Below are 26,322 nucleotides of genomic sequence, written 5' to 3'. Positions count from 1 at the left end.
GAAGATGTCAAGAAAGAGTTGTTAAGGCTTTATGATGTAATTGTTTTTAAAAAACAAAAAGCTATATACAACTTGGAGAAATGTTTTCCATTTGTGAACACTATGTTTCTTATCTATATCATGAAGGAATTATGGAATGGGTGCATTTTTCTCTAAGTAAATTTTCCACCCATTTATTGCTATCAAAGAAAAAGGGAGGTGAGGGTTTTGGCCATTTTGGCAAGTTACTCAGTTGTCCTGGGACTATCCCATGTTATTAAACTTTTGTTTGATTTTCACCTTGTTAATCTGTCTCATGTCACTTTAATTCTTAGACCAGCCAGAAGAACCTAGAAGGGTAGAGGAAAATATCTTCCTCCCTGACAGGTACAAGGCCTTTCTTTGTGTTCCCTCCTGTGGCATCTTGTTCTTATGGGAACAGGATGAGAGCCCTTATGGATGGGCTTGTATGCTGGTCTAGCACGATGCTTGATACACAACAGGTGGTCAGCAAGGATTGTTGGATGACTGAGTCACCTATAGAATTGCTTTGCTCTCCCACATCTTGATCTCATTTTTCAACTTGGTTTTCCTCAGGATCAGCATGAGCGGAATCACATAGCAGGGTATTGGAAGCAAGTCGGACCAATTGCTGTTGGCTCTTTCTGTCTCTTCATATTTGACATGTGTGAGAGGTGAGCAGGGGGATCGTGGGACTCTGGGCTGAAAGGCATGTCACCAGGTCCACTCCAAGCTCTTTTGAAAAAGTATCTGAAAAAGAGAGGGGGTGGTCGGGAGCCTGTAGGATGAAAGCACGGGACATGGTCACATCCTCAGATAAGCACTGGGATTAAATCAGAGACAGAGCTCTTTATAGATACAAAATATTTGAGCTGATTGTATTCTTCAAACTCCGTTTTCTCTTTTAAGTCCTCTGTGACTTAGTCTAAATACAGTCTCCACCCCTCTGGCTGAAAAGCTGAGAGTATGTAAGGAGGAAAGTTCCCCTTTGCCTCTGTATTAATTGTTTCTTGCCTTTCCGTCTCGTTTCTCTTTGTAGAGGGGTACAACTCACGAATCCCTTCTACAGTATCTGGACTACAGATGTTGGAACAGAGCTGGCTGTATCCTTTCTTGATGGGCTCAGGGTTTTATTTCGTCCCATAGCCGCCTGGTCCCCAAGATCATTTTCTAAGTCCCACTGATGCTCTCCGTATGTGCTCAGCCAGGGCTTTGATCTTCAGACCAATGATAACAGCACAATTAAGGCAAATAATGAGGAGAATTAATGCTTGCTTTCAAGCCTGGGTGACAGCAGGCCAAATGAGAGATAGCAGCACATCCCCATGGCAGAAGAATCAGAGTAGCTGGTCTTACTGCTGCCTGTCTAAATGATCTATTATACACTTGTTCACTGCAGACTGAAGCATGACTAGCTTTTCCCTGGAGCCACGGAGGTTCATCTCTGGGCCCCTGTGGGAGAGCCTGTTTCTGAAGTCGTCTGTGTGCAAGGCTTCTTACAGTGACTTTGGTGTGCTGGCATCCCATGCTGCTGCTATTCATTTCCAAGACCAAGTGGAGATAAGGCTAAGGGGATTAGTTCCAGAGGAGTCACCCAGGCTTCTGGTTGGTTGGCATAAAGTGTCTGAGTCATCTTTATGAAGCAGAAGCGACAGTCTTAGCTTATCCCTTTTAGGATGCTGGATTTAAATATTTTATCTTCCTCAACAATATGTTAAGTGCTTCAGGAGAAAAAGACTGTCCTCTGGAGAGGGGGCTTGAGTTGTATTCTTTCTTGATAGATAATATCTTGTCCTGTGCTGGTGAATATGCTTTCTTTGGCCATGATCAATAATATCATTGCTTTAAAGACAAGAGAGTTGAGCTCCCCCTTTCCGCTCTGCGCCCCCTCAAATGTGAGCTGCACAACACCAAGAATATTTATAATGTTAAGCCTGCCTCAACCCCTTTATTCTGTAGATGTGATAGAGGTCTAAGGAGGCAAATAAGTTGTCAAGTCTTGCAGCAAACAACTCTTTTCTCTTCATCCAAGGGTACCATTGATTTTAGGAAAGAAAGAGAAACTGCGTTAAATATATTATTTAATGAAATATAAATGCTGAGTTCACACTTGTTAAAATTTTTTAAAATATGCAACTTGGCATGGAGTTGTAGCAGAAAAAAGTTGGAGTCTGGTCACCTGCCTCCGAAGCCAGCTCACTCTACCCCAAACCTGGTTGGTTCTCAGATTAAGCTTTGAAGATCGGCCTCAGAGTATATTGCTCCCACCCTCAGCTCCCACTTTAGCCATGCGTTCTTCTGCTCCCCGTTCCATTTGACAAGATTTTTCTCGTGGTGAGAGAAGGTTGCGACAGAACTTCATCCCTGGTTTTACTTGAAGACCTGCAGTCTCAGGCCCAGTATCCCTTGTAGCAGCAGCTGCTGCTATTGCACCCAGCCCCACTCCATCCCCTCCAGATTCCAGGGTATCTCAATCTCCTTATAAAAATCCAGGGACTAGCCCAATGTTTCCCAAACATGGTTGTACTTGGTTTACCAGCCCTTGGAAAATCTGATTCTGTAGATCTGCAGTGAGACCTAGGCACCTGTATTTTAACTCTTGTGGTGATTTTAATGCAACTTTCCACTTGATTGATATTTTACAACTTATATCCAATATTTTAGTGCTTTTCAAATTTACTGTGCATATGACACTCCTTGGGATCTTGTTAAAAGGCAGATTCTGATTCAGGAGGTCTAGGGTGGACCCTAGAGTCTGCATTTCTAAAAGCAAGGCTCCATTCCTCTTCTTACTCAGCTTAGAAAGCAATTTGGAACATTCCTCACTGGTATTTTTGTGTCAGAAAACCTCTCTATTGTTGATATTAGAATGCCAGGTTTTAAGATTTTTATCCTCCCAAGAATTGCCTAAATATTTTGAGACAAAGAGTATCACCCACAGAGATGGGGAGAGAAGTACTTGAGTCCTTGGCAATGAGCTGGCCATTTCCTTGACTGGATGCCATCAGATGGCCTTCATCATTGTGGCTGGCATCTGCCTCTGCCTCTACTTCCTGTTTCTGTGCTTCATGGTCTTTCAGGTGTTTCGGAACATCAGCGGGAAGCAGTCCAGCCTGTCAGCCATGAGCAAAGTCCGGCGGCTGCACTATGAGGTGAGCACATCTCTGGGCTCATTCAGGAACTGGTGCCCACTGTCTTCTGCTTGTTGTGAACACACACACACACACACACACACACACCGCACTACACCTGGAGATGTAGGGGAGATGGAAGCCTTTATTTCAAATACACACTGAGAGATTCTCATGTAATGTAGAACCTCTAGGCAAAATAAGAGGCTAAATCCTACTCTGAGAGGCATCTAGCTTTCTGGCTTATCTAGATCTTGGAGTTTTCTGTGGTATAAATGTCTTTCTATCCCCAATAAGGAGTAAACTTGCTCAGCAGGTTCTTCAGCTTTGGAATGGAATGTGGGTGTGTGCTAGATAGGAGACCTGACTATGGTAGAATTGGGATCTGGCTTGGAGTGAGGCTTTATTTAAAGTTCTCTTGCTGAGAATCAGCCTTGAGAGTGGGGTTCAGCCCAGGTGATCTGATTTCCAGACTTCAATTAACCAACTTTCCCCTAAAATGTCCAGCAGGTGCTCACTCTGTTTATAGATCATGTCCCTAGTCAAGAGAAACACACGACAGCCTCGCATCTCTAATGCAGGCAACACATTCTTAATTTTTGAAGGATCCCTTAAGCTCATGCCTAAGTGGCTGTCCTTGGAGACATGGGCCTAATTCCTTTGTGCAAAGAGAAACAGAAACTGCAGAACCACAGGGTTTTTATATGCAGCGGAAATAAGAGCCCCTGAATAAGAGACGTCTCTCCCTGAAACACAGGTTCCCTCAAATCCTCTCAGGAAAGCAGGGGCACTTTCAGAAGCTTTGCCTGTGTCTAGAGCTGGAGTGACACATGAGAAAATTCAACCAAATCCACTTCATGCTGATTAATATGCACATTTCTCTTTGTTCACTGGAGCAGAGTTTTATTACAACCGCAGAAAACTTGGATTTGGTAACTTTGAACCCTTGCAGAGAAGCATAACTAGCTTAGCAGGGAAATTAGCAGCCTCATGACGTGCTGTGAATATAATTTCCCAGGCTCTGGTATCACTGTTTCATGACAGATAAGAACGTTGGAAATATTGGGCCCAGTACATTTTCCAGCCATATTCACTTCTGCAGGAGAAATGTTACTTTGTGAAATTATTTTACTGTTACTCTTAGGGATTTGGTTTTACAGATTTCTTTAAAATTAGCTTTTGATAGATTTATATATTGAGAAAAGGATTGGTGGTAGCTGGTAGAATGTTAAACTGCTCTTTCTCTCTTTCCTAACAGGGGCTAATTTTCAGGTTCAAGTTCCTCATGCTTATCACCTTGGCTTGTGCTGCCATGACTGTCATCTTCTTCATCGTTAGTCAGGTAAGTTGACCCTCAGAGGTCAGGATGAGAATGTCCTGAAATGGTGCCTCTGCTTTGCACAGAAAATTCTATAGAGGTACTGTGAAAGGAGCAGAGAGGCTGTTGTGCTGGGCAGCTGATCAAGCCATTGCTTTTAGGCTGCTCTAATCTGGGACTTGTTATCACCTGGCCAGAGGTAGACTGAATTTTTCTTTCAGTACAGCCTGGTAGGAGGGAAAAGTTGCTAAATAAATTAAAAGCCTGCAGCTAGACTGAAGGGCACTTGTTTCATTTACTTAAGAGAATAACTTTTCAAGCCCCGTAGCAGATCACCAACAAGCAAGTATTAATTTGATTTGATCTTTATCTAGCATTAACATAGATCCTTTTACAGTCCATTTGCCATTCTTTGTAACAATTATATTGCCACTTAAACACGAAATGTAATTCAAAATTCCCCTTGATAGAGCTTTATCTTTCTGCTGGTTACTTCCAAAGCTCAACATTTTGCTCTACTTGAAAATCTCAACAATGGTAATGATAATGATTTTTAAATATTGGTAACTTGCTTTGGAAAGTGGAAAGTACTGTTTAAATCATACATATTACGTACCTATCATGCTTTTGAGCTTCACAAAAATCTGATGTGTAAGTAGGATAGGAATTGCTATGCCATTTTGCTAGAATATGAAGTCTAATGGCCTTAGAGACATTTCTCATTTATGCTGTTTTCCAACTGGGTGGGACTATGGATGGATTACTGAACACTTCTAAGATTTAATTTTCTTATCCATAAAATGGATATAATAATAGCACCACCTGAAGAAGGCGGCTGTAAGGATCATATGAAGTAATGCTTGCAAAGTGATTTGCAGAGGGCCTGGCAAGCTGTGAGCGTGAGTAGCTGCGCTCTTATGAATAGCAGCAGGGTGAGTGTTGTACCAAGGGACATACAGTGAGTTAGGCACCAGAATCCAGTCTTTTGATTTTCTTTGCCAGCTGCTCTGTCATCCCTATATTTGATTAAAAGTGAGAATGTTAGTAGTGCAGATAGAGCCTTAGGACAAGACTTGCCCCATTCTGCTAGCAAGCTTCCTTTTAGGAGAGGGGCTCCTAAGCTTTTTGTGTCCTGGACCCCTTAAGTAACCTTAGGTGAAGGCCATGGCCTTCCAAACATCGAAAGGCCTCTTCTTTGAATATTTTTAAATGAACAAAATACTTTGGATTTCAAAGGGAATCATGTAGATACATAGATAGATAGATAGGCGATATATATTTGCAGTTATACATATTACAGAGATTTCAGATATATAAGTGTAATTGATATGAAAATATGATTTCTATTGGTGACAAAATTACAGGTATTGCTAATATTATGGGGATTTGTTTTTTACATTCATAATTGAAAGAAATGGTAACTTTCAGTTAGAGACTGGTGAAAATAAAGACATAATTTTTTCCCGCTCTAGTTCATGGACCCCTTGAATTCTATCCAAGGATACCCAAGGGTACCTCTAATCCCTAGAGCCCTGTTGGCTACGCCCACTGAGCAGTGTTAGTGCTGCTGCTGAAGGCTGATGTGAATAGAAAAAAATAAAACAAATATACATACACATCTTCAGAGGTTCTGTTCACCACCTCTGCTTTGACCTATAACAGTGCTGTGTTTGTATCAGACTGTTTGTTTATAAAACCTTGGCAACTTCACCCTCCACTCCAAATGCAGTAAAAATATTTCAGATTCTGAATGAGTTTTTTATTCAACCAGCTGAGGCTCAAACAAGGGTGTCTGCAGCCAGACTTATCCCTTGGCTGATTCCCTCATGTGCCCCAAATGCTTTCCAGTCCTCCAGACCCTCAGTAATGCACTGTGACACTTAATACAGCCAATTCTGCAAGGCTGCGAGAGCAGGACACACACTCTTTGGAGAAACAGAACCTCGAGGAAGATGGGCTGAGGAATAAAAGGTAATACCAAGATACGTTCTCAGGGAGGCAGAAAGAAAGGACCCCTTTGCTCCTAACACGTGCTTCTGCTACTTTAGAAAGCTGAAGTCATTCCCCCATGGCCCCATCCCATCCCACTTACTCTCTTGTTTCTGCAGAGCGTCTCTCCCATCTGAAGGCAAGAGGGATTTTTGGCTGTTAAGCTGGCTACATGTTGCCCAAATTTAATCTTGTACATGTTTCATTAGTACACCTTTCTGAGGTAAAGGAGGCCAACCTTCCAAGTCGCAGAGTTTGTGGCTTTTCTTTGGAGAAAAAGATTAATATTCTACTGCCCAGTATTTTCTAACACGGCTGCAGTCTGTGGCTGGCTTTTTATATCTGCTGCGACAGTTGGCCTGGAGTGGATTTCAACTCTAAGGGGGTAGCGATGAGGTCTTTTGGATTCCATTAGTTCTTTACAGTCCTCCTGCTGGGTTATTTTTTTTTAAGGTTTATTTATAGATATCTAAGACGTTTTCAGGCATAACTCTCAGTGTCCGAGGTACTGTATTAATATAATCATCAGAGGATTTATTTTTTAATGTCATTTTGGAATGTCTCAGCAATGAGCTCACCTGAAAGAAAACCTATTGGGTAACTTTCTGAAATAGATCCCAGCCTTAGGTAAAAGGAATGTATTAAAACTCCCATTATACTCTCAGGCTTGCTGGGAGAGCTTGCATTTAAGCCCCATGAAATATAATGCGAGGGGATCTCGCCAGGATATTGAAGCTCTGAGGCCAGGAATGAAAGGCCGACGGAAGCTGTGGAATGCAGTGACCTTGAGGCTTTGTAGTTGGGTACTGAGGTGCAGTCTTTTAATGCCTGCCATTTAAATGGCCTCAGTCATAGCAACCAAGTGATGGCACGTCACAGTCTGGTATTTTAGCTCCTTCCCTCTGGAAAAGAAAGAAGCATTCCATTTAGGAATGGCAGGCAGTAGGGAACAGAAGTGCAATGCAAGAAAGACGGTCACTGACCTTCACTAAGGGGATTCCAGGTGCCTGACATTTAGGTCGAGCCACATGCAGCAAACTCCCAGAGAGCCTTCCCCAGTTCTTTTTTTGTATGTGATCACTTCATTCTGTTACTTACAGAGGAAATGTTTCCAGTAAGAGAGCCTGTGTCTGGGATTTGGAAATCTCGTTGTAAAGTGGAATGTTGGTTGTCAAGACTACTGGGTGTAAAGGGATTTGACCTTCACTTGGCTACAGGGGTATAATTGGGTGGTTTCACACAAAAGTAAATTGTTCAAAAGTGAAATCAGGAAAAACGGGGACTTTTAGAAATAAGACTTCAGGCAGAGGGGAGATTCTTTTCTTTTCTTTTTTTTTTTTGGTTGGGGCTACCTGATTTTTCTCTCTGGAAGTTTAAAGGGGGTGACTGTCACCTCTTTGACTTGCCATTAATAAGATTTTGGATTTACAAGGCCTGCTCTGTTGAAGCTGCTCATTGTGGTACATATTGGTGGGAATGTACTCTGAGCTCAGGATGTCTCAGGCATGAGTAATTGAGAGAGAAGTGGGGAAAGCACAATGGGGTCTCCAAACAGTAGAGTGACATTATGTATACAGTCCGTTTATGCAAATTCAACTCCTTGCCCTCAGCAGGAAGTAATGCATTTAGAGATTACAAATCAAATAGTGTGGGTAATTCTGCAACTGCATTTTAAACAAGTGCAGGTGTCCTAAAGCAAGCATGGGATGGGGGAATGAATCTACTGTTTCCTCAGCCAGTCCTGGTTCCAGTGCATCCCTCAGAGTATAAGCATCTCATTTCAGTGTTTCTACTGTAAAACTGTATTTTGCATATATATCTAGTTTGTTATATACCAAACATTACTACATCTGGGATACATAGTTCATATAATTACAGATTTGAATATAAAAACCTGTGTATGTATGTGTGTGTGTGTGTATATATATATATATATATACACACACACACACACACACATACTGTGTAAATATGTGCATTGTGCTCAATTAAGTGAATTTCAAAGGAAATTTGACCCAATAGTTGCCTCTTAGTCTCTCTAACTAAGAGACTCATCCTATTTAAGATAATATTCCTACTCCTGTGTTGTATAATGGTTAGGAACACCCACCTTTTTGGTGGGTCAGAGCCACAACTTTCTGGCTGAGCAATCTTGGGCAAGATACTCTGTGTCACAGTTTACCATCAGTTGAGTGGAGATATTACCTGCCTACCTCACAGAATTGTTATTAAGACTAAATGATATCTTCCACGTACAGTTCTTAGTATAGTGCCTGACCCATCGTTAGCACTGAATAAACGTTAACTATCATTATCCTTGTTATTATTTCTAAAAGTCTTAGCTTTGTTAATATCTACATTAACAATTTGTTTTAAGTGATAATAAAGGAATAGAGTAGAGAGCACTATTTAAATGATTTGACCTATTGACTACTCATTAGGTCATTGACTACTCCTTTTAAGTGTAATTATTATGGTTTACTATGGACTGCAATATTTTCTTTTTACTTCTTAGATATTTCCTAAAAGTGACTCTTTCTATACACCCTTTCTACCTCCCTGTATTTGTGCTGGCATTCTTGCACTCATCCCTGTGCTTTTGCCTGTATTGATTCAACAAATATCTGTCTGTTGAGTGCCATTGTATACCAGGCATGCAGGGGGGTGTTTCCTCAGAAACACTTCAAGCCTGTGTCCTTCTGCTTCTCCATACTGCCCCACTCAGGAAAACTACTCACTCCGAGGATCCATTTGTTTATTTAACCAACCCTGTGGTATATCAGGTGCTGAAGATACGGCAGAAAACAAACCAGAACTGGTCTCTGCCTGCAGGGAGTTTACATCCAGCTGGGAATACAGGTAGCAGAGGAGGAACTATAATTGTAGATAAGCGTTGAGACTCAATGCCGTTTCATTAAATTAGGGATAATGCTGTGCTGCTGTTTTAGGAAGAGACACTACCCAGGTGATGCTGATGTGCAGCCAAGATGAGAACCACTGGCTTTGTGCCTGACACATAGTAAATCCTCAATTAACCTTAATTCATACTAGTATGATTCAGATTAAAAGATGGAATCTTACATGGCCCTTTACTTTCACATATATGGAAGAGACTTGGTGTTTGTGTTAGTTGGTTCCTATGTTGGAGTTGTTTCTTCTTGGTTCCAATTGAATGTCACTCCTTTATCCTGTAGGTGACTGAAGGCCATTGGAAGTGGGGCGGCGTCACGGTCCAAGTGAACAGTGCCTTTTTTACAGGCATCTATGGCATGTGGAACCTGTATGTCTTTGCTTTGATGTTCTTGTATGCACCATCCCATAAGAACTATGGGGAAGACCAGTCCAATGGTGAGTTCCAGCCTCTTTGGCATAGCTTTAATCAGGATAAGTAGGCTTCTGTCTCTACAAGACTTAGATAGCAAAGGCTCTGGGTTCCCCAGTCGAATGTTCCCTCCAAGTGTGAATGAACACCTCCAGAGACTCTGGGGCCATAAGACAAAACGCCAGCATAGGGCAGGTATTTCTATTAAGTCCTCATTTTTAAAAAATCTTTAAAATACATTGGGAATATTGCATTCTAGTCTACAGTATCTCCCAGTCTTAGTACAAAAATTAAATTTACTTTCCTCAATTTTTTGAACAAAATTGACTGTTGGAAAGTGTGCTACATTTATTCTTCTAGTTTGAGAACCACAATCTGAGATATTGGGTGGATGGGGACTGGGCCCTGAGTGGAAGTGGAGCTAGCTTCGTTTTTCCCCTGCTCATTTTCCTGCAAGCCTGTTGACACATCCAAACCAGTAGCTATTCTCCTGTCCCCATAGCCTTCCTCCCCTTAAGTGCTAGTATGTGCTGTCTTTGGTGCTGCTGCAAGGAGCCTTGGAGAACTTAGTCAGTCCAGTCATTTTATAGATGAGGAAACTGAGACCCAGAGAAGGGAGAGACTTGCCTGGGGTTTCTCTACCAGCCATGGCAGAGGGAAATGAACATTACTGCCTGGGCCAGTGCTGTTAACATGGAAGAGGTGACCTGGTAAACAACACATCTGAGAGCTCCTTTTTCTTTGCATACTTAGGCCTACATTCTTTGGCTCCACCCTTATTCTTTCTTCCCTTTTTCATGCCTGCTTTACCCTGGCCATGTGCCTCCTATTCCCCAAACAAAAGATGCTTTTTGTCAAATCAGAACCAGTGCCCTTCACTCTGCCCCGAAGCAGAGATCATGGCTTTAAGGTCTGCATGTCTGCGTGGCACCAAGGGTTGGCCTTGCTCATAGGAAGTGCTCAGCAAGTGTCTGCTGAGTCGATGGATTCATATCCCCCCTCCATCTGGGCCTGATAAAACCCTACTCATCTTTTGGGTCCATTCAAAATGTTTTCTCCTCCTTCAGACCCATTCCTGATCACCCCAGTTGGAGTCCGGCAAATTATATTCAATAGAATATTGTTGCCATGGGTTGTTGGTAGGCTTTAGTAGTCAAATGAGTTTGAGAATCATTGGGTTTTTAATCAGCATTAATATGATTTTACTGAAAGATATCTTAATGCCTTTAGCACATTAATTTGTACTATGTCTTCTAAAATGGGTGGGGGTAACAGCACTTCCAAATTATTATTTTTTAAAATTATTTATTTATTTATTTGGCTGCGCTGGGTCTTAATTGCGGCACACGGATCTGTAGTTGTGGTATACGGGATCTTTAGTTGTGGCATGCGGGCTCCTAGTTGTGGCATGCAGGATCTAGTTCCCTGACCAGGGATCAAACCTGGCCCCCCTGCATTGGGAGCACAGAGTCTTAACCACTGGATCACCAGGGTAGTCCCACTTCTAAATTATTAAATCATTTGGCCCTGGAACCCTTTTTCCAGGCATGGTATCTTTTGGAACTAGTGTTCTGAAGAGCAGGCCTGGGGGAACATGACTACACTTTTCACATGACACTCACTGTGTAGGTGTAGTAGATGAGTTTGCCTGTGCCTTCTCTCTCTTGCTGGAACACTTAACTCCTTAAGGGCCAGGATCGGTTCTTAAGGGTGCTTTGAAAATGTTGAGTGCATTAATGCTTTAGAAATAAGAGTTCTAGATTAGCTTTCTTATTTCACAGATGGGCCAGTGATCTTGAGATAGGTCATCTTGAGATGACATGAGGGATGGAGCAGGGAGAGGAGGGCATCTGTGCTGAGGGTCAAGGGTCGTGGAATGGTCTTAGCCACCATCTGTCCCCAGTATTACACCTGCCTCTTCTGTACAAAAGCATCCTAGACACCAGGCCTCTCTTCCTTTCTAATCCATGACTTCCTGTCACACTATCAAGTCCATCTCTGACTATGGGTCCTGGGCAAGAATAAAGACCTTTGGCTCACCTATCCACCTGCCCAACTCTTGGTTTGATTGACTTCCCTTCTGCAAAGTTTGTGAGCCAGGTAGCCTTCAGCTTCCTTTCCACTGCTAGCACTCTGTGTTTTACTATATGCATGGTAATGGGAGCATGTAGTCTCTTAGTGGCCCTCCATAATGCCAAAGGAAGGGATTCTGGGCTTGTGAACAAGAATCTTGATTTCATTTCATGGCCATCCTCTTGGACTTTGACAGAAACCATATGGACTTGTCCTTGACTTGAGAGTATTAAGCAGGAACCTAGTAGGTGGAGTTCTTGCCTTCCAGGGAAATACTACCTAAAGCAATGGCTGGACTTCCTGGGATGTTGGAATAATAATCCTAGCGGGTAACAGTTATTGAGTACTGACTGCGTGCTACAGCACTTTATGGACGTAAACTATTCTGGTTGTTTTTGCTGTGTGACTGGTGGCGAACTGCTTCCCTCTCTGTGCACCACTTCTCCCACCTGTATGTGATTGCTTAAAATCTTTTGGGACCGTAAAATTCTGTGGTTCTCTTCGTTCCCGTTAGCAAGGAAGGGGCAGAAGATCACCTCCTTTCATAAAGTGTCAGCCCAGAGGGTGATTCCGTCACACGTAAGGGATTTCTAAACACTGGTGAGAATTCGCCCAAGCCCAGCACTTTCAGGCACATGGGAGGCCAGAGCTGTAGCCAGGTCTGCAGAGGCAGGATGACTGCCTGCCACCCTGTGGGGTCAGATGATTGAGCTGCTAGCCAAGTGTTAGGCCGCTCCCATGAGGACGTCTTACTCAGCACAGCAGCCACCCTTCTAGGCTTCGAACCTTGCCATTGAGAATAGAACTTGGTTTGTTCCCCAACAGATTTGTTGTTGTTTTTGAAGTCTACACAACACACAGATCTGTAATTTCACAGAAAGCTCAAAAGCTATTCTCAACAGGAGGTCATATCCACTGAATCCCTTGCAAAGAGGTGTTTGGAAATATCTATGGCTGTACTGGATTGTCATTTATGACTGGGACGTGCCACTGGCATTTAGTGACCAGATTCTAGGGATGCTAAATGTCCTACAAGGAGCAAAACAGTCCCTTATAGTAAAGAGTTATCCTGCCCAAAATGCCAATAGGGCCCTTGTTGAAAAACATTCAAGCAATCTAGCAGGCAGACTCTTTTGGGACCCTGTTCTGATCATAAACACAATTTTTAGTCACACGATTTAGCAGCCCTGCAGTGACATGACCCACTGTGACTTTGCAGAAGCCCGTAAGCCCCTAGCAGCTTGTTGTGCCCTTAGCTTACCTGGCTGGTGCTGTGCCCTGTGCATTTGGAAAGGGCTCTTCCAATTTGGGTTCTCCGATCATTTTCTTTCTCTGCTCTCTTCCCTTTTCATCTCTTCATCCGCTGCCAGATAACACAGTGTATCGTAGGAATTATGGAGCGTTTGTCAAGATTTTGAAGCTCCTTGGAAAAAGCTAATTTGGAATATTACATGGAAACCTAGAAAATGAACTCTCAGAGGGATAAACTGTATTTTTTAAAATATATCTTTATTGGAGTATAACTGCTTCACAATACTGCGCTAGCCTCTGTCACACAACAAAGTGAATCAGCCACGTGCATACATACATCCCCATATCCCCTCTGTCTTGAGCCTCCCTCCCACCCTCCCTGTCCCACCCCTCTAGGTCATCACAAAGCACAGAGCTGCTCTCCCTGTGCTATGCTGCTGCTTCCCACTAGCTAACTATTTTACATTTGGTAGTGTATATATGTCCATGCTACTCTCACTTCACCAAGGCTGCCCCCTGCCCTCCGTGTCCTCAAGTCCATTCTCTATGTCTACGTCTTTGTTACTGCCCTGCACTAGGTTCAGCAGTACCATTTTTTTGTTGTTGTTTTTTTCAGATTCCATATAGATGCGTTAGCATATGGTATTTGTTTTTCTCTTTCTGACTTACTTCACTCTGTATGACAGACTCTAGGTCCATCTACCTCACTACAAATAACTCAGTTTCGTTCCTTTTTATGGCTGAGTAATATTCCATTGTATATATGTGCCACATCTTCTTTATCCATTCATCTGTCGATGGACATTTAGGTTGCTTCCATGTCCTAGCTATTGTAAATAGTGCTGCAATGAACACTGTGGTACATGTCTCTCTTTGAAATATGGTTTTCTCAGGGTATATGCCCAGTAGTGGGATTGCTGGGTCATATGGTAGTTCTACTTTAAGTTTTTTAAGGAACCTCCATACTGTTCTCTGTAGTGGCTGTATCAATTTACATTTGCACCAACAGTGCAGGAGGGTTCCCTCTACACTACACCCTTTCCAGCATTTACTGTTTCTAGATTTTTTGATGATGACCATTATGACCGGTGTGAGGTGATAACTCATTGTAGTTTGGATTTGCATTTCTCTAATAATTAGTGATGTTGAGCATCTTTTCATTTGCCTCTTGGCCATCTGTATGTCTTCTTTGGTGAAATGCCTATTTAGGTCTTCCATGTATTTTTAAATAGGATTGTTTGTTTTTTGGATATTGAGCTCCATGAGCTGTTTGTATGTTTTGGAGACTGATCCTTCATCCATTGTTTCACTTGCAAATATTTTCTCCCATTCTGAGGGTTGGCTTTTCATTTTGTTTATTGTTTCCTTTGCTGTGCAAAAGCTTTTACATTTAATTAGTTTCCGTTTGTTTATTTTTGTTTTTATTTTCATTACTCTAGGAGGTGGGTGAAAAAAGATCTTGCTGTGGTTTATGTCAAAGAGTGTTTTTCCTATGTTTTCCTCTAAGAGTTTTATAGTGTCTGGTCTTACGTTTAGGTCTTTAATCCATTTGGAGTTTATTTTTGTGTATGGTGTAGGGAGTGTTCTAATTTCATTCTTTTAAATGTAGCTGTCCAGTTTTCCCAGCACCACTTATTGAAGAGGCTGCCTTTTCTCCATTGTATGTTCTTGCCTCCCTTGTCGTAAATTTGGTGGCCATATGTGCGTGGGTTTATCTCTAGGCTTTCTATCCTGTACCATTGATCTATATTTCTGTTTTTGTGCCAGTACCATACTGTCTTGATTACTGTAGCTTTGTAGTATAGTTTGAAGTCAGGGAGCCTGATTCCTCCAGCTCCGTTTTTCTTTCTCAAGATTGCTTTGGATATTTGAGGTCTTTTGTGTTTCCATACGAACTGTCAAATTTTTTCTAATTCTCTGAAGAATACCATTGGTAATTTGATAGGGATTGCATTGAATCTGTAGATTGCTTTGGGTAGTAGAGTCATTTTGACAGTATTGATTCTTCCAATCCAAGAACATGGTGTATTCCTCCATCTGTTTATGTCATCTTTGATTTCTTTCATCAGTGTTTTATAGTTTTCTGAGTACAAGTCTTTCGCCTCCTTAGGCAGGTTTATTCCTAGGTATTTTATTCTTTTTGTTGCGATGGTAAATGGGATTGTTTCCTTAATTTCTCTTTCTGATTTTTTGTTGTTAGTGTATAGGAATACCAGAGATTTCTGTGCATTAATTTTGTATCCTGCAACCTTACCAAATTCATTGATTAGCTCTAGTAGTTTTCTGGTGGCATCTTTAGGATTTTCTATGTATAGTATCATGTCATCTGCAAACAGTGACAGTTTTATTTATTCTTTTCCCATTTGTATTCCTTTTATTTCTTTTTCTTCTCTGATTGCTGTGGCTAGGTCTTCCAAAACAATGTTGAATGAGAGTGGTGAGAGTGGACATCCTTGTCTTGTTCCGGATCTTAATAGAAATGCTTTCAGTGTTTCACCACTGAGTATGATGTTTGCTGTGGGTTTGTAATATGTGGCCTTTATTATGTTGAGGTAGGTTCCCTCTGTGCCCATTTTCTGGAGAGTTTTTATCATAAATGGGTGTTGAATTTTGTCAAAAGCTTTTTCTGCATCTATTGAGATGATCATATGGTTTTTATTCTTCAATTTGTTAATATGGTGTATCACATTGATTGATTTGCATATATTGAAGAATCCTTGCATCCCTGGGATAAATCCCACTTGATCATGGTGTATGACCCTTTTAATGTGTTGTTGGCTTCTGTTTGCTAGTGTTTTGTTCAGAATTTTTGCATCTATGTTCATCAGTGATATTGGACTATAATTTTTTTTTTTTTGTAATATCTTTTTCTGGTTTTGGTATCAGGGTGATGGTCACTTTGTAGAATGAATTTGGGAGTGTTCCTCCCCCTGTACTTTTTGGAAGAGTTTGAGAAGAATCAGTTTTAGCTCTTCTCTAAATGTTTGATAGAATTCGCCTGTGGAGCCATCTGGTCCTGGACTTTTGTTTGTTGGAAGAGTTTTAATTACAGTTTCAATTTCATTACTTGTAATAGGTCTGTTTATATTTTCTAATTCTTCCTGGTTCAGTCTTGGAAAATTGTACCTTTCCAAGAATTTGTCCATTTCTTCGTGGTTGTCCATTTTATTGGCATATAGTTTGTAGTAGTGTCTTATAATTCTTTGTACTTCTGTGGTGTCAGTTGTGATTTCTCCTTTTTCATTTCTAATTTTATTGATATGCGTCCTTTCCCCTTTTTTCTTGATGAGTCTGGCTAAGGGTTTATCAATTTTGTTTATCTTCTCAAAGAACCAGCTTTTAGTTTTATTGATGTTTGCTATCGTTTCCTTCATTTCTTTTTCATTTCTTTCTGATCTGATCTTTATGATTTCTTTCCTTCTGCTAACTTTGGGGTATTTTTGTTCTTCTTTCTCTAATTGCTTTAGGTCTAGGGTTAGATTGTTTATTTGAGATTTTTCTTGTTTCTTGAGGTGAGATTGAATTGCTATAAACTTCCCTCTTAGAACTGCTTTTGTGTTCCATAGGTTTTGGGTCATCATGTTTTCATTGTCATTTGTTTCTGTGTATTTTTTTTATTTCTTCTTTGATTTCCTCAGTGATCTCTTGGTTATTTAGTAGCTCACAGTTTAGCCTCCATGTATTTGTGGTTTTTACAGTTTTTTTCCTGTAATTGATTTCCAGTCTCATAGCATTGTGGTCAGAAAAGATGCTTGATAATTTCAATTTTCTTAAATTTACCAAGGCTTGATTTGTGACCCAAGAGGTGATCTATCCTGGAGAATGTTCTGTGTCTACTTGAGAAATGTATTCTGCAACTTTAGGGTGGAATGTTCTATAAATATCAATTAAATCTATCTGGTCTATTGTGTCATCTAAAGCTTGTGTTTCCTTATTTTCTGTTTGGATGATCTGTCCATTGGTTTAAGTGGGGTGTTAAAGTCCCCTACTATTATTGTGTTACTGTTGATTTCCCCTTTCATGGTTGTTAGCATTGGCCTTATGTCTTGAGGTGGATTTATGCACCCTATGTTAGGTGCCAAAACATTTATAATTGTTATATCTTCTTCTTGGATTGATCCCTTGATCATTATGTAGTGTCCTTCCTTATCTCTTGTAACAATCTTTATTTTAAAGTCTATTTTATCTGATATGCATATTGCTACTCCAGCTTTCTTGTGATTTCCATTTGCATGGAGTATCTTTTTCTATCCCTTCACTTTCAGTCTGTATGTGTCTGTAGGTCTGAAGTGGGTCTCTTATAGACAGGCATATATATGGATCTTGTTTTTGTATCCATTTAACCAGTCTATGTCTTTTGGTTGGGACATTTAATCCATTTATGTTCAAGGTTATTATCGATATGTATGTTCCTATTACCATTTTCTTAATTGTTTTGTGTTTGTTTTTGTGGGTCTTTTTCTTCTCTTGTGTTTACTGCCTAGAGAAGTTTCTTTAGCATTTGTTGTAAAGCTGGTTTGGTGGTGCTGAATTCTCTTAGCTTTGGCTTGTCTGAGAAGCTTTTGATTTCTCCATTGAATCTGAATGCGATCCTTGCTGGGTAGAGTAATCTTGGTTGTAGGTTTTTCTCTTTCATCCCTTAAAGTATATCCTGCCACTCCCTTATGGCCTGCAGAGTTTCTGCTGAAAAGTCAGCTGATAACCTTATGGGATTTCCTTTGTATGTTATTTTTTGTTTTTCAGTTGCTGCTTTTAATATTTTTTCTTTGAATTTAATTTTTGTTAGTTTGATAAATATGTGGTTTGATGTGTTTCTCTTGGGGTTTATCCTGGATGGGACTCTCTGTGCTTCTTGGACTTGGGTGACTATTTCCTTTCCCATGTTAGGGAAGTTTTCCATGGTGCCTAAGCAGGGGTGGGGTTTGGGCAGTGGGCGAGCCCTATGCTTAGGATCCACAGGACTGGAAAAGGCCCTGGGGGTGTTGAGGGTTGGGCTTAGGCTAAGTGGAACAGAAGGGGCCCAGGCGTGCCTCCCACCTCTGGTCTCAGAGCACTGGGGACCCCACCTGGGAGCTCAGTAGGTTTCCCGGGCTCGAGTGGGTGGGGCCAACGCCCTCTGTTCCTCTCCCGCTCCTCTGGTCCTGGAGGCCCCCTCCTGCCCACCTCTCCTGATCTCCTCCCCGCCTCTCCTGATCTCCTCCCCATCTCCCTCCTATGCCCCCAGGACCCATGCAGCCTGGAGTGGGCCTCTGAGGGCATAGGACCTGGCCCAAGAGTCAGGCAGACTTCTCTGGACGATTGGGCAGGGGATGCACTGAGTGTGCTCCCCCTGATCCAAGCCTCCAAGGGTGAACCCCTTCCCCCTCTCAGCCACCCCTCAAGGGCACCGGTCCTGTCTGGCCTCCACTTATCCTACCTCCTCAGTCCCCCCATGTCCTACCAGTTCACTTGGGGGTTCCTCCTGTCACCTTGGGCTTCAAGGTACCCCACCAGCATCCTGCCAGTGCCCACGTTGTGGGGAGATGTGAACTCCTCATCTTCCCACACTGCCCTACACTGTATTTTTAAATTCTCCGACTCTCTGGATGGCATTCCTCCTCCTTCCTCAGCTTTCCCATGCTCCTTTTCCCTTCTTGTGGAAAGTTTTATTTTTAAATGGCTTGGACTCCCTCCCCACTCTAGCTTTTAAGGTCCAGAGCCAAGAATTTGGGTCTCTTGCTATGGAGAATGAATCCTAGGTATGTGGCTCTTCTTGCCTTCGTGAGATGGATCCTGAGTGGAGCTCTGGAGAAAGCTCATTTCCAGGAACTTGGCAAGCAGTTTCTGATGTGGCAGAGGCCAGAGGGGCTAAAGAAAGAGAAAGAACCATTGAGAAGTGTTGTTTTGTTTGGGAGATGGAGAGAGATGCCGAGAAATGTGTGTGTGTGTGTGTGTGTGTGTGTGTGTGTGTTTGTGTAGACTTTTGCTTCTCCCTTTTGGTCAAGGAATGGACAGAGAGAAACAAAGCGGGCAGCAGGTTTGAGAAAGTGTCAGTTTCCAATCTCACATAATTCTGTTTATTGTGTGGCTTGGAAAATGAGCCTTAAAAATGAACCAGTGAGTACCTCAGTGCTTCGCACTTTGCTGGATTTGAGAGGATGAGTGACAGAGACACATGCTTGCTGTCACAGAGCTAGCAGTCTGATCTAGGAGACAAGACTTCCTACTCTGCCTCCTGAAACATGGGATGTGGCAGGACAACTTCAGCCAGGGTGTCCAAGCCAGAATGTTTTCATGTTGTCAGCGGCTCATTGGTGCCGCAGGGGTGCAGTGCTCCAGGTTCCTAACTGTCGGTTGATCCACCATAGCTGGCTGCAGTGTTGGTATAAACACATTCAAATCAGTCTATATATATATGGTCATAAAATTAATTTACGTCCATGTTTACTAAACGATTACCCTTAGTTTTATAAACCATAGAGATCCCAATTCTCAGATTCTTATATGAGAAGAACAGGAATGTTTTTGAATGCTTGTAATCTGTATTTTGATTGAGGATCATACGGTGGATTTTGAAAGGCTTTATTTAGACTATGTGTGTACTTAATATACCTTAATTAATAAAACTGAAGAGTTTTTAATGTGTTAAAAATATATATAATGAGACTATCAATGTATACATATGTATCTGTTTACATATAATCATCTTATGTGTATATATGTATATATGTGTATACATATATATAGATATACATATACTTTTTTTCCTTTAATTTAGCAAAGATACTTTAGACCTTCTCTTTCAAGGACCATTCACATTTTCTGCCGTGCTCCTGATGCCTTTACATTAAAGCTTTTCCTTTTACCTGTTTCCATAATCAGTCTGCGAATCATTCTGAATGTCTTCCCAGGCAGAAACGAACTGCAACACAGGCTGATGTTAACCCTTATCCCGGAGCAAAGGCTTCATCTCTCAGGGGTACACCATTGATGCCCTGCACACAGGACACACTGTCCAGATCCCCTCAGTCACCAGTTCATGTAGGGAAAAAAAGTTGGAGTTGCTTATGAAGTCAGTTCTTGATACTAGCTTTCATTTTTGTGTTATTTCATTTATAAAATTCTTTTCAGAAGGTTTTAGAAAAAAAAGTGAGAAATGGAATTCCTGACTGGATGACTATGACAGAGGGAACAGGAGACACTCTAAGTGCCAACAGGTTCCTTTCTATTTCTATTCCCACTAAATGTCTTCTGTCTGACACATTCTTTCTGCTGGAAGCCACAGCAGCAACCCCAGGCCCTGTGTCTTAGTAGCTACCGTTCAGTGTCAGTTTTGCTTCTGGAGGCTTCTGAGGTCTCCTGCTGCTTGTTTCACAGGAAAGGTGGCTTTGGCTTTTGTTGCCTCAGTAAATGTTTGGTTTGAGTCATGAGGCTTTGACAGTGGCCGCCTTTTGTTGCAATCTTTCCCCTGCTTGTGTGTTAAGTGACACGCACCTACCCATGGCCAGGCTGGCTTCCCCTTGATGTCTGTGAGCAGCGATGGAATCGGTCTTCCCTCTAGGACTGGGCTTAGATTCTGAAGTGGGTCTTGATAGCCTGTCTCTTCACATGGTCTTTCCTGTGTGCATGTCTGTATCCTCATCTCTTTTTTTCTCAGAAGGAGAAATTATGGTTATATTGGATTAGGGCTCACCCTAATGACTTCATTTTAACTTAATCACCTCTTTAAAGACCCTGTATCCAAATACAGTCACATTCTGAGGTACTGGGAATTAGGACTTCAAAAAATGGATTGGCGGGGAGGTACAATTCAAGCTACGATGCTAAGATTTCTTGCAAAATGTCTAGGATTTATTGTTCCCCTCCTTAGAGGTGCCTGGCACTGAGTGTCTGGAGGCACCATGGAGGTAGATGGAAAATGGCTCCCTTCAAGCCTGGTATAAACCAACTTGATCGTTGAAAGGGATTGAGAGATCCCTGAACCCTTCCTACCAAGGCCACTCTGCCTTATGCCCCAGAAGGGATCACAAAGGCTGAGTCATCCCAAAAGCACTTTTTTTTTTTTTTTTTTTTGCGGTACGCGGGCCTCTCACTGTTGTGGCCTCTCCCGTTGTGGAGCACAGGCTCCAGACGCGCAGGCTCAGCGGCCATGGGTCACGGGCCTAGCCGCTCCACGGCATGTGGGATCTTCCCGGACTGGGGCCTGAACCCGTGCCCCTGCATTGGCAGGCGGACTCTCAACCACTGCGTCACCAGGGAAGCCCAGCACACCTGTTTTCTAGCTGAGCGTTTGTCCCTAAACCCCAGTGGGGAATTCCAGTGCTGGGGTGCTGGGCTAGATAGAGCCATGTAGAGCAGAGCAGGGAGGAGCTGGACCGACCCAGGTGAGGAAGTATTGGTGGGTGTTTTTAATGATCACTTACTACATAGCAGATACTGTGCTGGTGATTTACATTCTTTAAAAAAAAATTTTTTTTTTTAAAGATTTAGAAAACCCACCATCCAGTATTTTGTTAACACCCAAAATGTAGAAAGGATATAATTGTAAACAACAGTCCTTGGCGTGGAAATAATTTAGCTTTACAAACAATACACTCCTTGATTTTCTCATTTTGCCATTGAACCAGGGACATCATTACAGAGAGTTATCATTTGAGCTTAGCGTTGAAGGTGAAAATGGGAAGAAGTTTGTTGTGGGACTGGAAGAAATTCCACATAAAAGTCAGGAGTGTTATAGAAAGAACATAAGCTTTGGAGGTAGACACAGATGGTTTGGAATCCTGGCTCCAATACATACTGTGTATGACCTCAAGAAATAAATACCAACTCATAGTATGAGAGTTTTCTGGCTTCCACATCTGGGTAATGAGGTACTGATTTGCCTTAGTGGTTGTGAGGACAGAATTAGGTAGCCCTTACTAATATTAGAAGAATGTGGATCTCTCCCAAATTCTGTGAAACAACCTTGGAATTAAATTAGAAGTTTCCCTTCTTTGACTAAAGTAGCCACATTTACACAAATAATTGTCATTAAAATGCTGCCAGTCTTAGGAAGCTGTGCTCATCATTATATCATTAGAGTGCAGTTTATGTAGCTTTCTGCATCCCCAGTATGCATTCCAGCAGTTAAAATCAAGCAGCAGCTGCATATCTGTGGATGTCATACCATAGATGTGGATCTATTGATAGTCCTTTGAGATTAAATCCCATGGCAGAGATTGGTCTCATTTCACAATGGTTAGAAACAAGGCTTCATCTTTTTTCTTTTTTTCTTTTTTTTTTGCGGTACGTGGGCCTCTCACTGCTGTGGCCTCTCCCGCTGTGGAGCACAGGGTCCGGACGCGCAGGCTCAGCGGCCATGGCTCACGGGCCCAGCTGCTCCGTGGTATGTGGGATCTTCCCGGACCGGGGCACGAACCCACGTCCCCTGAATCGGCAGGCAGACTCTCAACCACTGTGCCACCAGGGAAGCCCAAGGCTTCATCTTATTGTTAATTAGCTGCGATGAACTGACATCATAACTAGGAAGAGAGACTTACTGCAAACTGAAGAATTCTTTTCCTTTCATAATTTATTCTTTTCCATTTATTCTGCCCCTACCCCCTAATAAGAAACATATCACATTTTCAGAAGGGGTTGTTTTGTTTTGTTTTGTTGTCTTGGAAGAGAAGAGACTTTGAACATGTTTGTGCGGTGAGCAGCAGAAGCTGAGAGAGGGAGGGTAGCAGGTGGAGTGAGACCTTGGCAGAAGAGGAAGTCTGTGGAGTTTGGAGACAAATGCCAGGATCCCTACTCCTGCTATGTCACTCTCATTTTCCCATCCATTCCCTAAGGGGAAAATGTTGGTCTTCAGGGTACAATGAAACCACACATGAATCATGGATTTTCCTAGCCAGGGTCCCATTGATCCAGGTGCTCATTCCGGCTCTGCTGGGAGCAAGCCTGGTCACATTAGAGAAATTCATTGCCTATTTGAGCCTTGGTGTCTTCACATCTTATTAGGAAATACAGGGCGTGCTAAGCCCCTAAAAGTGCATATGGTAAATACTCATAAATAATAGCTCTCCTTACTATCAGTGCCCTGATGTTGTGTGCTATAAACTTCCTTTCATCAGATGCAAATGCAAAATTAATATGCTGAACAGTTCATCCAATTACTGTATGTATATGTCTATGACAGTAACGTATTGTATGTGGATTAGTACTTCACCGGCAGTCTCAATGGGTGTTGGAAACTTGAATATTTACACAGAGTCAGCATAACCTAAGGTTGAGGAGCCTCATTGCTCTGGTTTCAACCCCACATCACTATTTACCAACTTGGGTCTTGGGAAAGTTACTTGACCTCTCTATGCCTCAGTTTCTTCGTCAAAAGAATGGAAATGATGAAATAGTACCTCTCTCAAAGGGCTGGTAATGAGGATTAAATGCATAAACATTTGTAAAGTGTTTAGAATGGAGTCAGACATAGGACAAACACTATAATATAGGTACCTGTTAAAATGAAAAAGCCCAAGTAATTTTGGCTGTTTTTTCACGTGATGTGATCTGTAATGGTCATACATATTTTCCAGGACCTGCTAATTGGAATCACATTTTAAGCTTAAATAATTGGTGCCTTCGGTTCAAAATCTGAGTAGAATTACAATCTAGTATCTATTTCTATGAAGTCTTTAGTGAAAGGGATTCCTTAGGTAAACACTTGGAGGTATTAATGGGTCTGCTGGGGTGCTCAGGACTCTCTTTGAAATTTTGATGACTCTCAGACATGCAGATCATGAAATTGGCTTTGAAGTTTTGGTTGGCTCACCCAGATATGCAAATCTAGGCTAGCTTTGACCAAGAAATTTGAGGTTTAAGCCCGTTCTTGACTGAGGAGTGGACTAGAAGTTGCAGCAGCGAGAAAGTAAGTTAGTGACCTGGGAAAACTTGCTCATTGTATAATTACTCGTGGCCCCAGGCAGCTCTGTGTAAAGCCTTTAAGCAGCCTTTCCACCCTACTGGTGCATGCCAAGGGCCGTAGCACTGGAGTCTGGGCTGATACCCCTTTGGTACCTGCTCTGCCCCCTGTCCTTGGATTGGACACTTGCTAGAACAGCCCCAAACTGCTATTAACAGTTTCTGCAACAGCTAATGACCCTGCTTCTGGGACTAAAGATTCTCCTGAGTAGAGGGCTACAATTCCAGCATTTCATAAGACTGATTTAGTTGCACAGCTGCTGAGGGTCTACAGTGAAAAATGAATATGCCGTGGCACACATGAAGGGCACCAGCCAAGCAGCCTGCAGGACCAGTGAGTTGGGTGACCCCTAGGGTCCTAAGGCCATCAGATTAATGGATGCCTAGCAATTCCTAAACTAGTGACAAGATATTAGTTGGGCCAGAGCTTTCTTCTAAGTAATAGTATGGAATCCCAATTGAAAACAGTGCTTGTGTGTTTAATTCCATGCTTTGAAGTAGGAAAGATTTCAATTCCAGAAACTATGAAATCATATGTGTACAATGTAAGTAAAAAAAAAATCCCAGACATAACCTTAACCTTTTGTTCTCCAGCACCCCTCTCTGCAAATATGCCTGTACATGTGCACCCCACATACAGTCTAACTGAGAACCATTTGGTCTTGGTGTTTTCTGTTTTCCCTTTGCCAACTATATATTCACTTGATGGTCTTACAGCAGGTAGCAGACTTTAAGGGTTTAACACAGAAACTTATTTTTCTCCTGCTAGTTGAGAAGAGGCCACATTATTCCATTTTAGCAGAGGAATACCTTTGTCCACTGGTGATGACTCCAGAACACTGGTGTTGTGTAGAATCCTGGGGGCAACAGAAAATTCAGAGCACATTTCTTATGCTTTTTTCCTGGAGGAGAAAACCCCTAATTATTCCTAAAGGCATTACACATAGTGCCCTGTCCAATCTGTTGGTAAATATAGGCAGGTCTTCTTTACATTCACATGGCCGTAGCTGCTTTGTAAATTATTCACAGCGAATGTGTACGTGATTTTGGAGTCAGACCTACCTTCCTTGGCCTAGTTCCCGGCTCCATCGTGTGTCTGCTCCTCTTCCTGACCCCCCTCCCAGCTTCCTCACCTGTAAAGCTGGCAAGACCAGAGTTCCTGCCTCGGAGGGCTCTCGTGAGGATTAAATACGGCAAAAACTGCATGGTCGTGTCAATAGACGCAGAAGACGCATTTGACAAATTTCAACCATCACGTATAAAGCATCAAGAATAGCGTCAGGCACAAAGTAAGCTCTATTAAATGTTAATAAATATTACGAATAATGTAGGCAGTAAGCTGACTCATCTAACCTTAAAATGTCTTCTCTGGGAGATGGAAATGCTAAGAAATTACTGGCAAGTCCGAGTGCAAAGGGTGGGAGTCAGCCCTAGTTTTAGGAGTCTGTGCCCTGGTTTTTTCTCTAAGCTCAGAATGTGAAAGAGCTCTGGCGTTGGGCGGTTGTTACTGAGACGAATCCCAGCTTTCTCCTTCCTCCTTGATCACATCTAACACCAAAAACCCTGTTTCAGGCGATCTGGGTGTCCACAGTGGGGAAGAACTCCAGCTCACCACCACTATCACCCACGTGGATGGACCCACCGAGATCTACAAGTTGACCCGCAAGGAGGCCCAGGAGTAGGAGGCTGCAGCACCTGGCTGGGACTGTCCCCCACGCCCCAGCCCCTCTAACTAGAGTGGGGAGTGTGCCAGAGAGCTCCATGTGCAAATGAATGCTCTGTCTCTTAGCTGTGGTTTACTTGGACCAGCAGTGTGGATGTTTGTCAGCTTGCCTTCTGATGGTAACTCTTGGAGGAAGATTCCTGCAGCCACTAATGCATTGTGTATGATAACAAACCCTCTGGTATGACACATGTTCTGTGATCATTGTTAATTAGTGACATAGTAACAGCTATAGCAGGTGGTTAGTCAACCTCGTGTGTTGGGGGTGCACTCCTTGGGGGATGGTTTGGGCCAGATGGGGTCTATATGGAGTGGAATATTTGATTCTTTTTTTTCCTGTTTTAGATTCTAGGATAGAGTTTAACATTCTTTGCTGTCAAGATGGGCTGGTGTCATAGTCTTCTTGCCTCTTAGTCCATGACCACTTTTTTTTTCCCCTATTTATATCACCAAGTAGCCTATCGAGTTAATATTTAAGTTGTCAATAGATATGTGCCCTTATTTTTTATGGCATAATATAAAATAACTGAATTTCATGAGAAGGTCTGTTACACCAGGGGCATTTCAGCTTTGAAAC

General features: G+C 42.2%; 1 protein-coding gene across 2 annotated transcripts in view; it reads left to right on the top strand.

Moving 5' to 3' along the window:
• WLS (Wnt ligand secretion mediator) overlaps positions 1–25,704 on the top strand; it is a gene marked incomplete at both ends in the record, with an annotated part of 104,821 nt that extends 79,117 nt beyond the window's left edge. For both annotated transcript variants that reach the window (XM_079726509.1, XM_079726508.1), the window contains 6 exons: positions 577–674; positions 1,040–1,103; positions 3,009–3,152; positions 4,390–4,473; positions 9,633–9,786; positions 25,595–25,704. In XM_079726509.1, the coding sequence (XP_079582635.1) occupies positions 577–674; positions 1,040–1,103; positions 3,009–3,152; positions 4,390–4,473; positions 9,633–9,786; positions 25,595–25,704 (654 nt within the window). The remainder of the gene's footprint in view (positions 1–576; positions 675–1,039; positions 1,104–3,008; positions 3,153–4,389; positions 4,474–9,632; positions 9,787–25,594) is intronic.
• Between the last annotated feature and the right edge of the window lie 618 nt (positions 25,705–26,322).

The sequence above is a fragment of the Hyperoodon ampullatus genome (assembly GCF_949752795.1).
Source record: "Hyperoodon ampullatus genome assembly, chromosome: 2".
NCBI lineage: Eukaryota > Metazoa > Chordata > Mammalia > Artiodactyla > Ziphiidae > Hyperoodon > Hyperoodon ampullatus.
The sequence above is the reverse complement of the archived record's forward strand: the minus strand, read 5'-3'. Positions and strand labels throughout refer to the sequence as shown.